Genomic DNA, 17,525 nt, shown 5'->3' on the forward strand with positions numbered 1-17,525 from the left:
TCAAGAATATAGGGAATATCTGTTACACTAATAAAATCTCTCCTGCTCATCCCTTATTTTGGTTTCTGGCCTCTGATGGGTATGTTGCCAGCAAAGCAAATATAAAATTCAGTTTTCAAAGGCTGTCTTTCACTACTAAGAGTTTTCAATTTTATCTCTAGAGAATAAAAAAAAAAAAATCACTGATAGGAGAGCAGGAGTGATAAATACATCCATATGTAGTAACTGTTTTCTTCAGTCATCAACTTACTTTTAATAAGCACTTCATGAAAAAACTTCATTTACAGAAAACTGGAGAACTGGTTTCAGAGATAGTCTCCAATGTACCTGTGACGCATCAAAGGACCTTCAAAGTAAGGCTCATTTTTGGTGCATTTTCATTGTTTTGGCAATGGATGAGGTATCTCATCCACCTTTTCAGTCCTGCTTATGGACATTAATCTACAAAACTGCGACACACTGCAGGCTTAAAAAGTGTGAAGATTTAATTTTCTTTTGTGTGTCAAATAACACAAGCTTCAGAGTTCTGTATGGTTTTTTGTGGGCTTCTCACAGGAAATCTCTCCCCACAAGTTACCACACAGTTGCTACTCCACACTCCACAATGACTGAAGCTGGAAGCTTGCTTAGCAAGAAAGAAACATTCTCTTCAGAGATAACAAAGAGTTAACTTCCCAGCTGGAGAAGTTTCAGTCTGACTGTCCTTGCTTCACAGTAGGATAGTGACAGATTCCAGGAAAATGCAGCCAAGTAAGGAAACCCTTTGGTCAAGCAAATACATTAGGCAAACCTCAATGTCAGAAGCACAAAGATTGGAAAAGCAGAAGCCTGCACTGCAAAGTTAAAGCCTAGTTACTTTCACAGAAATATTTTTCTCACTTAAAAACCATCTCAACAATCTTGGCAGGTAAAAAAAAGTTGGTTGCTCAATAGCTTAAAATTCAGAATTAAGTCCAGTATCAACATCGTTCAAAAATACATCTGTACTTCAGGCTACAAAGCACTAATATGTTAAGTGACAACATTCATATTGAAACTTAAGATAAAAGGAAACCCTGCAAACTTTATAAAATCTTACAACTAAAAATCAGATACTTGTCTGTTTTCACGCAGATTAATCAAGGAAAATATCCCGCTCAGGTGTTATTCTCTGTATTACTATTATCATCAAGATGTGACAGTCAAGATTAATGAATTCAGGAGAGTAAATAAAAACTCTTTTGAGAACATCCTTTCTGTTCTACTGGTCAGAAAGATCACTGGTTTTATCGCCATTTCCTCGTACACACTAAATGTTTCTACTGGAATAAAGAAACCACACCACAAGTTGACAGAACAATGCATTCCTTAAGCAATGGATACAAATTTTATACAAGCATGTTTTAATTGTCTGAATTTCAGTCCCATTTTCATATTAAACAGAAAATACAACTTAAGCCTATTCACTCAGGAAAAAAAATAAATATTTCCACAGAGATAAAAATAGGAAGGGGCAAGGAAAAAAATTAGAACCATGAGAAACACAAGGGCTACATTTTTACAGGAACATAGCCATTTACAAAATGCCTTTTTTAAATGGTTGCCTTTCAAGCTGTGCCAACACTACAATGAACATAAAAGATCTGCCTCCCTAGCAGATTTAGAAGAATAAGCAATTACTACATTAGAGAAAATAGGCTCAGAAATTTCCACCAATTGGTAGTTGGCAGCAAAGCAACTCTTTATGTGCCAAACTCCAAAAAGCCCTTCAGCACCAACCTCTACATATGCCAGCAGTGAACAAACAAATTTAAAAAAACACTACTTAAACACGGGTCAGCCCTTCACTTTGGGGAAAGAGAAATAAACAAGAAATAAAACAAAACAAGTACTCTGCATCCTCCTAGGTAAGTAATAGAAGGCTTTTACTTTTGTCAGGGTGTTTGAAGTGTTAGGCCTTCTCTTGGGGGCACTCCATCTCACAAGCTCTGAAAACACAGTTACACTGTGGTCATGCAACAAAGGCTCCTTCCCAAAGTCCATGGAAAAGCACAAGGCCTGTCTTCCCAATGGAAGGGTGGTCTCGACATTTACACACTGCTCGTGCTGGAACAGTTTACACAGAGAGGCAGCTGCATGGAGCAGCTCTCTGCAGACCATTCACAGGGATTTCTCTGTCCTGCCTGAGAACACTCCTACAGCTGAAGTCCAAGTTCGATAACTGCTTTTACCACAGAAGGGGAGAAGAAGGTACTTCAGCAAATAAAAATTGTATTTTGGAGCATTACCAATGTTTGTCATTCTCACCATGGGCTGAAGACAATCACCAGCCACTGTGGGTGATGGCAACATGCAAGAAATTTATGCGATATTTAAATTTAACTACTTTTATTGATCCCTGATGCACTACTGCATCTTCCATACCAATGAAGATCAGCGGGTATCTGCTGTTCCAACAATGCAAGAGGTGAATTGAACTGACAGTCCTAGCTTTTGCAGTTTCTCTTACTGACTCTCTTCTTGGTTGAGAAGACTAAAATCATCTGAGATAGTGACAGAACACTTCATGGGCAGAAGAGACTAATTACTGCATAATAAATATCCTCAAAGCTATTTTATTATGAATTAAATTAAACATGACAAACCCTTTTCAGATGTTCCTAGGAAGGATTCTCTGTTAAGAAGTAGCATTAACAAATCTTATTTAAAATCAAACCCATTAGAAGAACTACAGAGCCCATCATCGTGCAAACCAAACACTGAGAATCAAGAGTTTCAGTGATGCCTTTGCCTTGCTGTATTTTCATCAAAACACAGAAGTTGTTCTTCTCACATATTTTCCTACAAGACGTGCATCCAAGCACACAGAACATAACCAGAGAGTTTATCATATTGAGGCAATTTAAGTGCACTTCCTCTGTGATATATTTGCTAAAAGCTTTCACCACAAAAAAGTGAATTTCAAGCATTAGACATTATAAAAATCTTTAAAATAAAAACACCCACATCTCTGAACACAACTGAAACTTTTACAATTACTTCATGCAGATGTATAGGTATGCATGTGTATATAAATACCTGTTGAATGAGCAAGGATATTATTGTTTAGCCAACAGTACAAGAGTCCAGGTACCTGATACCACTCTGCAGCCTGTGTTGCTCTATTAGTAAAGTCACAAGGCTGTCAGAGAACCACAGCAGTGTCAAATGAAAGTATCAGGTATCAAAGTCCTGTTCTATGAAGAGCTTTACTGTGACTGATCAACAGCAAGTGCGTTCCTGACACTTCAAACTGGTGCAACAGAACATCCTGCGGGCCACTCCTTTGTATCTCTGCGCAAGAACACACACCTGCCACATCATTAACCCTGCCTATGTTTTTTGTTTAAAACAAAAAGCAAAATAAAGCAAGTTGCAAAGATGCAGCCACCCTCCCAGAACGATTAATTTCAGATACAATTATTGACCTCAAGCTCATGTCAGTTACTTGCTCTGGAAATAGCAATCTGTGCAAGTGCAATGGATGAAGACACCAATATTTTTCTTATACCACTCAGTCACTATGTGGTAGTCTGAAAGCAGGACCCTGCTTCTGAAAACACAGATATCTTAACAAGTGTTTCAAATAAACTGTATTACTTAACCAACAGTCACTTTTTTGGGCAATGCAAAAAGGCTGGCATAAAAAATAATTTGTTTTACTTGAATATAAAGATCCACTTATTTTACACTATATACAATTCTAATTTTTAAACTTATTAATATTTTAATTTATTAATATTTTAATAAAGCTTTTAAAAGTTGATTTTTTTTTAAACTGTCATTATTCAGAAGCAGATTAAAGCATACACAGTAATGAGAACTGAACTTATGAAAACTGAACATCTTAGATTATTAGATGGCCACAGCAGTTTATTCTCCTACCTGCTTCCCATCCAGTGTACAAAGTCTCTTGACTACACCCGAGTCTAACTTAATGGCTTCGGTGATGTCATTCAAGACCTGATCGAAGGAGTGAGCAGTCTTCTTGTTCAGCAGAATTCTCACAGCTTTCCGTGGCTTTACCCCACTCCTAATAACAGTCACCAATTTAGGTTTAATGAAATCTTTACTCTCCTTCACTTCACTCCTCGTGGATGTCAAAGACGTCAAGGACCGACTGGACCCAGTCCTTATGTTCACACACCAGTTGGGGTTGACATTCTTGGTGTAATCAACTTTGCGGTATGGTTCATTGGATGCACACACATAGCTTTCACCTGAAAAGGAGAGGACATGTTCACAGTTTAAGGGGGTTAGCAGCTACTTTGTCAATTAAAAAAATTAATAAAACAATAAAGATAAATATTTTGGATTTTCCTGTATTTCAACAGGGAGGACTTATCAGAGCTTTCTACCCAAACAACATTCTCATAGAGTGCTTTTAACATGTTTCAAAAGACTTCTGGTATAAAAAATAGTAGGGGGTAATAAGGAGGTTCAAGATATTTCACATCTTTTGAACTGAGTCATTTTGCAAGTGCTTAAAATTACTTGAGCTCAACACATGATACCAAGAGCATTCTCCTTCAGCAAATATCCAGGTCCTCCCTATATATCCCTCAAACACATACTTCAAGATAGATGCATTCCTGTCCGTGTTTATTTTACAACAGCAAGTTTTAACAGAATAAATTTAAGAAACTCAAGACCTTTACCCTGAAAGGCACAATAGCCTTTCTACCAAGGACACACATTTGAAATGCATCCACTTCGATATTTTTTAGACCAATGAACACCTGTTGAGCCCACAAATTAGTCTTTGAGAATATGGGAACATAACAGAATATCTACACTTCCCCATTTTTAATTTCTTTCCAATTCAAAGCTGGTTTCCAGGGGTTTTTTGGTGGTTTTTCTTGGCCTTTTTTTTTTTTTTTTTTTTTTAAAGATAAAAAAGAGAAGGACTGCTTGCAGCTTATGACAACTCTTTTGACATCAGACAGCAATATGCAAGATGTAAACCATGCCAAAGGACATCTTTAACTCTGGGTTATTCGTGTAACCCACGTCCTTGGGGTGACAAAAAACAGCATCCCAAGACATTCTTGAAAGAGCAGGTTATTGCCAGAAGGATGAAAAGCAAGCATTCCAAACTGAGAGAATACACCAGGCAGAAGAAACACCTGCATCTTAAAAAGCTTAACCTGTTCTAAGATTAAAGCGACTCAATTGAAGCCACTGGTGGATCAAACCAAACTCACTTCTCACATGCACAGCAAGATGAAGAAAGAGTAATAATACATCTAGGGGACAGAACTGTAAGAGTTACAAAATATATGCCTACATTTAGATACATACTAGAAAACCTTGTTAAACAACACTTTTACTTTCTGAAGTCTAGTTTGGAGAGCTGATTTATCTTAGAAGTTGCAGAGTTTATTCAAAAGCAAGATACTTTACTTTCAAAGCCCTAAAGAATTATTGTGAGCTGAAAGAATTTCTTGTTTCTTTTCCAATACCAATTACAGTGCTTTGTAATTTATCTTGTATTTAGACCTTCTTGAAAGTCTACTTGCTGTATCTGAAAGACCACAGATTATAATTAAGCCAAGTTAACAATGATTTTGTTTGTGAAATTCTGGCAGCCAGTTCTGCCTCCAAACATCACTGGGACTGTATTCCACTCAGGCACTAGGAAACTTGGGTGAGGTTCTGTCTATGCCACTCCCTTGCCTGTACTCTTCCTCTTCACCCACCCCCATCATTCCTCCTCCCATTCACAGATAAGTGGTGCACAAAACAAACTGATACAGACAAAACTAGACTTCCTCTCTCCCCCAGAAAATTAGCTAAGAGAAAGGAGGTTTTTTCAGCACACAAACTCCTTGACAAAGACCTGCATGCTGCACACTAGCACCAATTTACAGGGAGGAGAAAAAGAACCCCAGACTCCACACAGCTTTGGAAGGACTGTGGTGTCTAGAAGCTTATGCTGCCCCAGAATTACACACTAAATTGTTAGAAATCTCCAAATAACCTGATTTTATCAAACCTGAACAAGATATTGGATGAGATGACTTCAGAAAATCCCTTTTAAACTAAGGGATCCTATGATTTTAAAGATGCGCATAGTTCTCTTTCAACTGGTGTTTTCGTCATCTATCCTGTTATCGCAAAACAGCGTGAGATATTCAAGTTTTGCAGCAGCAGCTCAACTACAATAGAAAGCAAAGGCTTCCCCTGTACATCCTCTAACACTAGACTCAAAGGACTATGCTTGTTTTCTGAACAATTGCCGGTAAGTCTGTCCCCAAACTCAGTGCTGTCAAATGAGAGGCACCTCAAGAAGCTGGTAGTTCTAACTCAATACCAACAGGCTTACTAATTACACCTGCTGATCATTTTGTTATTCTCCCCTCTCCAGCTACCTTCCTGCAGGACACAGAACCCCAGCATACTCCAGACTAAGCACCAGAGAGCTGCCTGCTCACTCCACTCTGGGACAGAGGGGGCAAAATCAGAAACGTAAAATAAAGCTCATGGATTGAGATAGAGACAGTTTAATAGCAAAAGCAAAAGCCACAGGGGCAAGTAAAGCCAAACAAGGAATTTGTTCACCACTTCCCAAGGACAGGCAGGTGTTCAGACACCTCCAGGACAGCTGGGCTCCATCATTGTAATGGTGGCTTGGGAAGCCACACACTGTAACTCTGAACTTTCCCCCTCCTCCTTCTTCTTCCCCCAGATTTATAAGCTGAGCATGATGTCATATGGTCTGGAACATCACTTGGGCCAGTTGGGGTCAGCTGTCCCAGCTGTGTCACCTCCCAGTTTCATCTTCCCCCAGCCCACTCACTGGTGGGATGGTGTGAGAAGCCAAAAAGGTCTTGGCTCTGGGTGAGCCCTGCTCAGCAGTAATAAAAACATCACCCTGTTATCAACACTGTTTTAAAAACAAATACAAAACAAAGCCCAGAGTAGCTTCCATGAAGAAAATTAACTCTATTCCAACCAAAACCAGCACAAACTCTTAGGACAGTCTGACAGTCTAAGTTACTCAGAAGGAGAGTCTCAAACTTGAAGTTAATAGCTTTACATAAAGTAAAGGTGAAGGACAAAGCGTCTCTTTGCTCAAGGATTTATCCTAGAGGAGTTTCAACAGGCACGCTAGCTTTGTCTTTTACAGACTCATAATCATAAATAGAGCATCTTCTTTGTGCTAGGAATGTGATCTGTTATCTGCCACAGCTGTACTACAGCACCCTATAGGACAGCAGAAATTGTACTTTTATAAAATTTTCAGTCAGTATTAATCCAAAAGAATCTATATTTCTTTATAATAGCAGTGTAAAACTTTATGTCTCCTACTGCTTCCCTCACTTGAATCATGAATGAAATAATTTCTTAATTATCTCAAAGTGTTGTGATGCACATTTGTTCTTGTTACTTCTTTTCCTTTAAGCAGAGGCCATAGTAACAAAACTCAGGAAGTGTTTTCAAGATAATACAATGTAGTAACGTAAAAAAAAGGATTTTAAATTGTTTGCTTTAGCTGCATTTAACCAACCCTTAAGTTGAAGCATAAACTATTCTAGCTTAAAAAAAAATAAAAATCTGCCAAAATGAATTGAAAATTTCCTATAGTTGGCAGATACAGGAAAGTCTAATTACTTGAGAAAGTAGTATATCACAGATTGTTTGAGAATGTAGTATTTTACAGATTTTTTGGTGTTTTACAGTCCATGCCTGCTTTCATATACCAGACATATAAATAAAGTCAAGAACACAAGTTTCACATGGAAAACAGATTTTACTACTTCACCTGCAAAACAGGCACATATGTCAAGACTAGAGCAAGGGCTGTAAGTAAGAAAACACATTCACTGAGTGTTTTGCTTGTTTCAGGACTTAAAGACAAAAGATAATTAGGAATCCAATTACTTCTCTCTGGGTGAAGAATGGTTTTCTAGGAATGAGTTAAATATTGTTTGACAGGGGTATACAAGTCACTACTTACCAGATAAAAATACATAAGGAAAAAACTGGCAGGGGTAACTTAAATCACACCTATAAGTTAAGTCCAGGAAACTTTCCTTCAGAACAGTGTATTTAAAAAGCATGCCTGCAAAAACACCATCCCTTGATAAGTAAGCATTAATAAAGGTGTTCTACTGTTTAAATTATTTTAGCCATCCTACAAAGTAAAAAATGCACTTATGTATGTTGGTTTGGAAGAAATCTCATGTCATTTGTAGAAGTATTCTCTCTTTTTTACATTATTTTTTTGTAGATAAGAACATGAATATATATATATATATATACACACCAAATATATCCCATATTTGCTCACAGCTTTCATATATGACCTGATTTTAAATCTGCTTGCGATTAATTCATGTATAAGTACACACTTCTGATAATCGCCACAATCTCCCAGAAAATGAGTATTTCTAAAATATAACACATAATATGTAATTTTTGAGGGGATCTAGAAGGGTTGAACTGATCAAATTAATTTCAAATGTTGTTGAAACTAACAGATACCTTTATAGGTAAAGGTAAACAAACACAAACATAAATAAATTTGACTGTCTCAAATGAGATTTTTTCATATGAATAACCTAAATGCATATCATCCCAAATACAAAGGAAATATTTTCTGAGACTTTAGTGGCATTTTGATCAGGCTGTAGCTTTCTTCTTCTTTTTGCATTTTTACATCTACTAGCCCTAGAAAGTTGACACATCTGCAAAAACAGGCATAAACAATAATTCAAATATTTACACTGCTGACTTCAATATGGTCAATTTTATGGTTTGAAGAACCACTTTTCACTTACAATCTTGTAAGATTTTAAAGCTAATGCTTACTAGCTTTAACTAGCACAGTCACAGCAGTTACATTGTAAATATGTAAAATACCATGTCTTCATGTAAATGTCTTGTAAATACCATGTCTTCAGCTTACAGCATTGGCATTAACATGAATCAGCTCCCCAGGTTTCAGACCAGAGCATGAGTTTAGTCTCTAATATTACACTAAGATTTGCAGGTAAAGAAGCACACTATAGGCAAATGAAGGAGGAAGATCAATTAAGCATTGCTTTCTTCATTTCATTTAAGTGCAGAAAAAAAATGCAGCAATTCCAGATGTAGGTGACATCTGGGACTCTTGAGGCCAGCCAAACTATTGCACAGCAGAAAGCTCAACCAAGCTGCAGAGCAGTTTTGGCAGAAGTCTGAAACCTCCTTATAAGTTCACTGCATAATTCCAACAGAGCTTATGTGCCATCCATCCCATGAGTAATGACATTACCCAGAGCAAGCTAAAAGTGCCAGCTCTTCCATGAAGAAATCCTGCTATGACCAAAACACTCCTCAAATTGGGCATATGCTCGCTTAAAAGGAGAAACATCTGCTGATATTTTGGGTCACAATACAATCAGCAAATGGTGTTAAGTCTACTTCTGATTTTCCAAGTCTTACTAACAGTGGAAGATCATCTAGAAGACATGGAACATTGCCTATTGACAAGGAAACATTACCTGCCTCTAAATAATTTAGCTGCACTGAAATAATAACCAGATGCAGTATCCATGAAAACAAGCTGCTGTGTAAATGGTTTAAGAACAATGTAAACAGATTCCAGTTTCAGACAGCCAACAGTCTAAACACAGCACTGGCCATTCCCTCAGAAGAGAAAAATGCAGGTGATGAACACGGAGAATGGAAAAAGAGAAAACAAGACTACACTGGTCAATCTGACTGACAAATAGCCATAGGTCATCAGCTGCCTAAATACTGGTTTGCTTTCTTAGAAATTGATCCACAAAGTTTTTCATTTGCCATCTATTTCTTCAACACCAATCCTCAGGAAATGTGCCTAGCTCACCTTTCAAGATAAAAATGCATGTATTAGGGAGAATAGAGCATACAGTTAGTAGATGAGGGAAAGGTTGTGGATGTGTCTGTCCAGGGTCTATCTAGACTTCTGTAAAGTGTTTGACCCCATCTGCCACAGCATTCTCCTAGAAAAACCAGCTGTTGGCAGCTTGGGTGGGTGGACTCTTCAATGGGTAAAAATCTGTCTGGATGGCTGGGCCCAGAGAGCTGTGGTGAATAGAGATAAATCCAGCTGGCAGCTGGTCACTAGTGGTGTTCCCCATGGCCCTGCTTTGGGCTGGTCCTTTTAATGTCTTTATGGATGATCTGGACACGGGGATCAAGTGCACCCTCAGTAATTGTGCAGAAAATAATGATTTGAGTGGAAGCGTTGATGGGCTCAAGGGATGGAAGGCTCTGCTGGACAGACTCCATCAGTGGGCTGAGGACACAACTGCAGGAGGCTCAAGAAGATGAAGTGTCAGGTTCTGCACCTGAGCCATGCAGTGATACAGGCTGGGTGAGGAAGGGCTTGGGACAGAAAGGGACGTCTGGGGTGCTGGCTGAGAGCAGCTGAACCTAAGCCAGAGTGTGCCCATGTGGCCAAGAAAGCCAGTGGCACCCTGGCCTGGATCAGCCAGCAGGACAGGGAAGTGGTTGTTCCCCTGTACTGGGAACTGGTGAGGCCACACCTCCAGTGCAGTGTCCAGCTCCAGGCCCCTTTAAAAAGGACATTGAGGAGCTGCAGCATGTTCAGAGAAGGGAAACAAAGCTCATGAAGTGTCTAGAAAACATGTCTTATGAGGAATGGCTGAAAGAGCTGAGTTTGTTTAGTCAGGACAAGAGTATGCTCAGGGGGGACCTCATGGCTGTCTGTAACACCCTGAAAGGAGGTTGGAGAAGGAAGATGGGGTCGGTCTCTTCTGCTGTGCATGCAGTAAGAGGAATAGAGGAAATGGTTTTAGGCTGAGACAGTGGAAATTCAGATGAGACATTAGAAAATATTTTTCAAGGAATCACCACTGTGCAGGTGTTTAAGAGGCATTTGTATCTGGCATTAGATGATGTGGTTTAGGGGTTACAGTGGCAGTGCTGGGTGAATGATTGGACTGGATGATCTCAAAGGTCTCTTTCAGCCCTGATTATTTTAGATCTCTGCATGAACTATTCTAAATTCAACCATGCAATATTAGGTACTAATAAAAAAAGCAGGATGCATACTGCCCTTTTGCATCACAAGTGCAGTTTTGAGGGAATACAGCTGCCTGACCATTTGGAGTTCTTCACAGCATAAATTTTGTGAGCCAAACCTCACTGCTAAGCATTTAACAAATAGCCTAGAAATATTTTTTGTCCTTAAAAAATAGAAAAAACTTTTTGTCCTTAAAAAATAGAAACTACTAAAGAAATATTACAAATATTTACTTCTCCCTAGCATTAAGTTAGAAACAAACTGTGGGTATGCCACATAGTGAGCAACAAAAGGAATGAATTAAGCATGCAACACTCAAAAATTCTCACTAGGGATATTTGAAACAAAAGTATCTGAATAAGGTTTTCTGGCTTGTTTTTTTGCAAGGTTACTAAGCACTATCTCCTGAAAGTCACATAAAGGATCACTTTTAAATGGCACTCTGCATAACAGGGAATTATATAGGTGTCAGGTAAAAACATCCCTAGAGAAGGAAAACAATTTCCATACTTTTTAAGCATGTGTTCCCCTGTGAATCCCATAGGACAGGGAAGGTATCTAGATAGATTTAATCTACTCACCTTATGTTCCTCAGCTTCTTTTGGGTGCAACTCTTTAGCTTCAAAGGTACCAAAAGCTGATCATTTAGTACAGCAAGGTAGCTATTTGGTTAGTTATATATCAGTATAGCTACTGACTTTCTTTCTAACTTTAGGAAACAGCAGAGTACCCTTTCCGTGTTCTGTAACAAAAAGCCAAGCAGATTTCCGGAACAGCGTGTTTACAGCATATATGACTGACCTAAAAATAAAACAACCCCTTTTATGAAGGATTGGGTTATTTCAATTTCTCTTTCCTTCCTTACTTTGACTAACTTCCCTCCTCATCATTTTCTTACAATTCACTTTCATATCACCTTTAATAACCCTGTATAAGTCACGATCTTTCCTCATCTACAGCACTCAGAGTTCCCCATGTACTTTTTAAAACCTGGGATGACAACCAGGATTTTAGCAGATGACTAACTGCTACTAGTTCTCTTGTGATTTTATTTAGATACGAAGAGGTGCAGATTACAGCTTCCTACAAGCTTTCACAGAATAGCTGAGGTTGGAAGAGACCTCTGGAGATTCAACCCCCTTCTCTGGCAGGGAAAAAGCTCTCAGAAGACAGTCAATGCTACCTGGTATCAAACACACCTGACACCATTAGCCTTCCCTACAGGAAGTAAATAACCCTTTTCAGGTAAACAACAATTCCCCCAGCCCTGAAACTAGGAGATGGATGGTGGTGGAACTAATTTATTTTACTTGGATGGGAAGTTAACTAAGAATTACATCCACATTTCACATCCACACCCCATGAATTGCTCCAGGACTGTGTCATTACAGTGATTTGAATACATATTTGGAAGAATATGTTTTCAGCATTTTTAAATCCTTTTCTTTCATCCTCCTTTTTAACCTATTGTTCAATTTGCTACATTTGCCTTTTTTTTTTTTTTTTTTTTTTTTTTTTTTAAAGCATTACAGCTTCTGGCTTTAGCACAGGTAGACAATCATACCTTTTGGAACAAGCAAAAATACAAACTGCCTACTTGGCATTACCATCTGCTTGCCCTGACAAGAGAAAAGATACTCTTGACCTCATACAATAGTGCACATCAACTAAAATCACAGGTACTTTATGCAGGATTAAATACAATATGCAGTAACAACAACGGTCTAAGGCAGAAAAAACTTGGATTGTTTGACACTTCATTTCAAAACACATTCTCTTACTCAGTATTAATGAGGCAAAGCTCATTCCTGTAAATCAGATATTGCCTTGTGTTATGTGTCCTGGCCATGCATAAGGACTGCCCTGCCCACAACCTTCCCAGAGACTTCCCTGATTGTGTGCACAACCATGCAGACAAAACTACAGACATTTTATAAAGGACTGTATTAATTAAGGATTGTTGTTGGAAGAACAAAGACTTTCAGCTATTTTTTAGATAACTAGAAGGATTCCCACTAGATGCAAAATCAACATAACTTCTCTTTCCAGGAATGAAGTCTACTCTTGCTTTCATATCTCAAAAGCCAGCAACAACTCCCAACTTCACAGCAGACCTTTAAAATCAGGGTTCTCCACATCCTTCAGTAACAAGACAATGAAATCAAAAAGACAGAGCATGACCAACATTGACATAAAACACATAGCTCAGGACTAAGAGCTGCACATTTCTATTACCATGGTGTCATGTTTTAGGAAGCCTACCTTTTCAAGGGAAACTGAAGGAAATAAGACAAACACTTAAATAGCTAACTCTGGTAGAAAATTAAAATTAATCTTCTATTCAATATTTGATACAGAAGGGCAAGTATAAAATTACACATGTAATACTGTATTCTAAAGTAAGAAATAGTGTTATGTCTGAGAGTAAAGCTAGAAGAAAGAAAACTGTACAAAAGTCGTAAGAGTCCCAGCTCCCACCTCCTCTCTGGATCTGCCTGCTCAAACAGATGAGGAGCAGACAATGACATTCTTCTCTCCTCCTGTTCTAAGAAAACAATGAAAACTGTCAGACTCATGAACCATAATGTTTTCTAATCTACAGGGGCTGAGAATATAAATTATATTTGCCTCAGGCTGGTCCAGCAGAGCATGCTTTTTTGCTTGTCAGATCCAGTTAAGAAAAGCAATATGCTTAAAATTGAGCTTCTATTTTTTACTAATAAACATGATCTGGTCCAATTTTTAACTGGCTCAACCCATAACAGCAATATTTCATACCCCCAGTATGTCTCTGGACTAGCTCTTTTTCTCTTAAAATGACAAACAGTAAAACAGATTGTCAAATACAGCCAAACTCCAAAAAAACATTTATCAGTGACTCAACTCAGCTCATTATGATACAGAATTAGATGTTGGCAGCTTTTATATGCCAGATAGACACTACCCTGATAAATAGCAAATAAACCTTAAAGAGCTTGCCCTGCACTGGGACACGTCACTGTCCAAGAGCCTCATACACAGGCTGGAGCTGAGGGAGGTTTAATGCAGATCTTGCTGGCTTGGCAAGGTCTGCTGAGCACTCTCCTTCTGCTCACTGCAGAGATCTGCCACTACTGAACCTGAACTGCTGTGATTCCATGTCCCAGTTCAGGAGCACTGGGAAGGTGCCAAGAGACCAGTGAACTAGGTATTGCATCACACAGCCATGGGCCGTCTGGTGCTCAGCCTGTGGCTGGCACACACTACAGCACTTTAGTTTTATTTTCCTTTCTGAAAAATATTAAAAAGCAATACAGCAAAGCACCATGCAAAACTACTTCTGGTGCTTCTGCAGTTCAAGCTTTAGGTCAACACCAATGTTGGAGAATTTACTTCAGAGCAGAAATTCAAACTTGCTATGTTGTAACCACAAGAAGTAAAGAAAATTAACCCAAATCAAATCTCTTCCTGCACCTCAAGAACAAAACAGCTGGCAAAAAACTTAAATAATTTCAAGGAATGATAGATTCTCTACTTGTTTGCTGTCCTTTCCTTCCTATAGATACTTTTCTTTCTCTGGTGATTAGTGATTAGTCTTACAGAAGTTTTCAACATATTAACTGGAGAACATATTAAACCAATTATGATGCTATAGGTTTTTCTTAATATTCCTGAAAGTTGTATTGGTCATGGATAGATGACTAAGTGCTTGGTATTCTTTTTCCCCCCTTTTTATGTCATTGAAAAAGCATGGAAGTGGCATTTTGACTGTGACATTTATTTTGCTTTATTCTTCCAGTGAAGAGCCACAACAAAGGTTATGCTTTCAATGAGTATTTGAAGAGACAAAGAGTAAATTTTGTTTTCAGTTATTATGGTTGTAAGAGTATATATTGCTGTCCAGCAAGTAACTCTGTCTTTAAGTCATAAAAGCTTAATATCATTCCTGAGTCAAGATTTCAAAAGTCACCCCATGTTATTGCTAGTTTCATCTCCTTTCCCTTCTGTCACCACTTCAGCATATCATATTTTTTAAGGTATCTCTAAACTAACCACCAAATCACTGAAATGTTTTTTTACTTCCTTAATTTCTTTTATTACCACAGGGTCAGCATTTCACCCTACAACCACTTCATATTTTCTCAGTTGTCACTGTAAAACAGCCTAATAGTAGATCACATAAGTCCTCAGCACGATGGTACTATCAGGAAGTGCCCTTCCATACACTTCTTTTTTAAAGGACACACATTCGGCACAGCAAATTCTGTAACCCGCCACCCCTTTCTCTTCCATGTTGTGAAGCAGCAGTGCCCTTACTGGTAGATTAGACAAAAGTTTTCAGATTCCCTTTCCCATCCAATTCTCCAGGTGTGATTCAGCACTGCTTTGAAAAGGAAAGCTTCCAAACCAAAACTCAAAAGACAGGCAGCTGAAAGCCTAGGAAGCATTGGAATGCCTACAAAAAAATCCTATTTCTTCATTAATGCAAGCTACACTTGGCACACAGAGGCACAGGATGGAAGACTGTGATGCCTGATGTATTAAATACCGGAGAACAACCATCAAGTGCAAATTCATTATAAACCTCTCAGTGTGCACAACACAACCTGTGCATTTGGGAAGCAGGCAATGCTAAGCTTAAACTGTATTTTAAGACATCACGTGAAAAGACTGGGGAATTCTGCTCCTCATTCCGATAATTATCACTCCCCACAAACAAGGGGCATATGTGTCATTCACAAAACAATACTTCTGGCCCCATTTTGAGACAGTCAAGTACTGCTCTGTTCAGATTTGCAAGGTCTACATAACCTTAGCAGCTAAGTTCCATTATGAAAAGCTGCTTAGGAAGAACTCTGAAATACATCTGGTTCTATAACATGCTTTTGAAAGTCAGGCAAGGTAAATAATTCCCTCTGTTAATAGGGACTCTGATCACATTTGAAACTAGGATTTTACATCTTTTAGTTTTAATAAGTGGTAGGATATAGATACCCTTTTTTCACAGCACTGGGGCTTCCTCTCTCAAGGCTGAAGCTACTGCGAGTCAACAATGACACTTAGAGAACCAAATTACAGCATTTCCCTCTCTTACAAATGGAAGGTAACCAAGAACTTTACAGTTCTTTGCAGATGAAAAGAGCACCTGCTGCTTAACTAGCATTGGAGTCAAGCCCAGCGCATGCAGATGGCAGCACTCGGGGTGACGGGAGAAGTGGATGGTCCACAGTGGGAAAACGAGGCCCTACCGCCCCTCACAGCAGCGGGAAAGCCCCGCCACTTGCCCTCATGGGCTCTGCGGCCGCCAGTTTTCACCTCTCCGCTTTGATCCGGGCTGCGACTGCGGAGCTCAGCCCAGGGAGCGCCCGCAACCCACCTGCAGGTCCCACGGCCACCTCCAGCCCTTCGACACCCCCCTCACCTTCCACCAGCTCGTCCAGGCTGGTGATCTTCTTGCTGCCATCGATGGTGTAGATGGTGCGGACCCCCTGGGGCAGGTTCACGTTGTCCGACAGGGAGCGGGTGAGCTCCACCAGGAGGGCGTCGAAGGAGCGGAAGCGGTCGGGGGAGATGGCGTACACCAAGCCCTTGAAGTACCTGTCCCCATTGCGGTAGAAGCGGGCTTTGCGCGCCTTCTTCTCGGAGCTGAGCGCCTGCAGGGTGCGGGTGCGGTAGAGGCTGCAGTGCGCGCTGTGTGCCGGGCTGGGCACCAGCCCATTGCCCCGCGGCCCCGCTCCCCCGCCGGACCCGGAGCCTCCGCGCCGCGGCCCGGACCGCTGCTGCCGCTTGTCCCGCTCCTCGAAGTGCTCCAGCTCGATGCTCCGGCTGCTCGCCATGGGGAGCCGCCTGCCCGCCCTCCCAGCTCCGCTACGGGCTGCTACGCCTGCCCGCCGCGCTCGCAAGGGCTCGGGCCGCCTAACAGAGCATCGCGCCCGACCTGCCCCGCCAGCGCAACCCCGGCCCCGCCGGAGCCGCCGCTACCCGCTGCTGCGCCCGCGGCCGCGCACAAAAGCATCCCTCACGGCCGAGCGCGGCGCCCCCCGGCTACAGGCGATGCCGGGGGCCGAGCGAGAGGCTCGCAGGAGCCCCGCGGCCGCGCCCCCGCCGTGCCCATGCGGGCTCGCACAATGCGCGGGTGCCCTGCTCAGCCCCTTCCCTGCTGGCTCCGGCGGGCAGCGGCCGTGGGGCCGGAGCGCCTGTTCCGGCAGCTCTCGGCTCTGGTCCCGCAGCAGGGGCGGCGGCAGCACCGCTCGGCCTCCCGGCTCCCGGCGGGGGAAGCAGCCGCCGCGGATCCGGCGAGAGCGGCGCCGGCGGCCCGGCCGTGGAGCGCGGCGGAGCGGGAGCGGGAGCGGGCGGGGCTCCTGCCGGGCCGGGCCGGGCCGGGCCGAGCGGGGGCGGCGCCAGCTGGGATCGCGTCCGGAGCGGCCGTGGGAAGGGTGGGAGGGGCTGCTCGGGGGAGCGGGAGGGGAGAGGGGTTCTTCTAGGAAGGGAGAATTTGCAGGCTCGGTTT

General features: G+C 41.2%; 1 protein-coding gene across 5 annotated transcripts in view; it reads right to left on the bottom strand.

Annotated features, from left to right (window-relative positions):
- DCLK2 (doublecortin like kinase 2) overlaps positions 1 to 17,324 on the bottom strand; it is an 83,801-nt gene extending 66,477 nt beyond the window's left edge. For 4 of the 5 annotated variants that reach the window (XR_001520927.1, XR_001520926.1, XM_015624028.3 and 1 more), the window contains exons 1-2: positions 16,437 to 16,851; positions 3,904 to 4,238 (exon numbers count right to left, since the gene is read on the bottom strand). Coding sequence is in view for 3 of the 5 variants with exons in the window: in XM_015624028.3 (XP_015479514.1) it covers positions 3,904 to 4,238; positions 16,437 to 16,851 (750 nt within the window). In the remaining 2 variants the exon portion in view is untranslated. Of the gene's footprint in view, positions 1 to 3,903; positions 4,239 to 16,436 lie in introns of all 5 variants that reach the window. The other variant, XM_015624026.3, reaches the window with a different exon arrangement.
- Between the last annotated feature and the right edge of the window lie 201 nt (positions 17,325 to 17,525).

Source organism: Parus major, chromosome 4 (genome assembly GCF_001522545.3).
Source record: "Parus major isolate Abel chromosome 4, Parus_major1.1, whole genome shotgun sequence".
NCBI lineage: Eukaryota > Metazoa > Chordata > Aves > Passeriformes > Paridae > Parus > Parus major.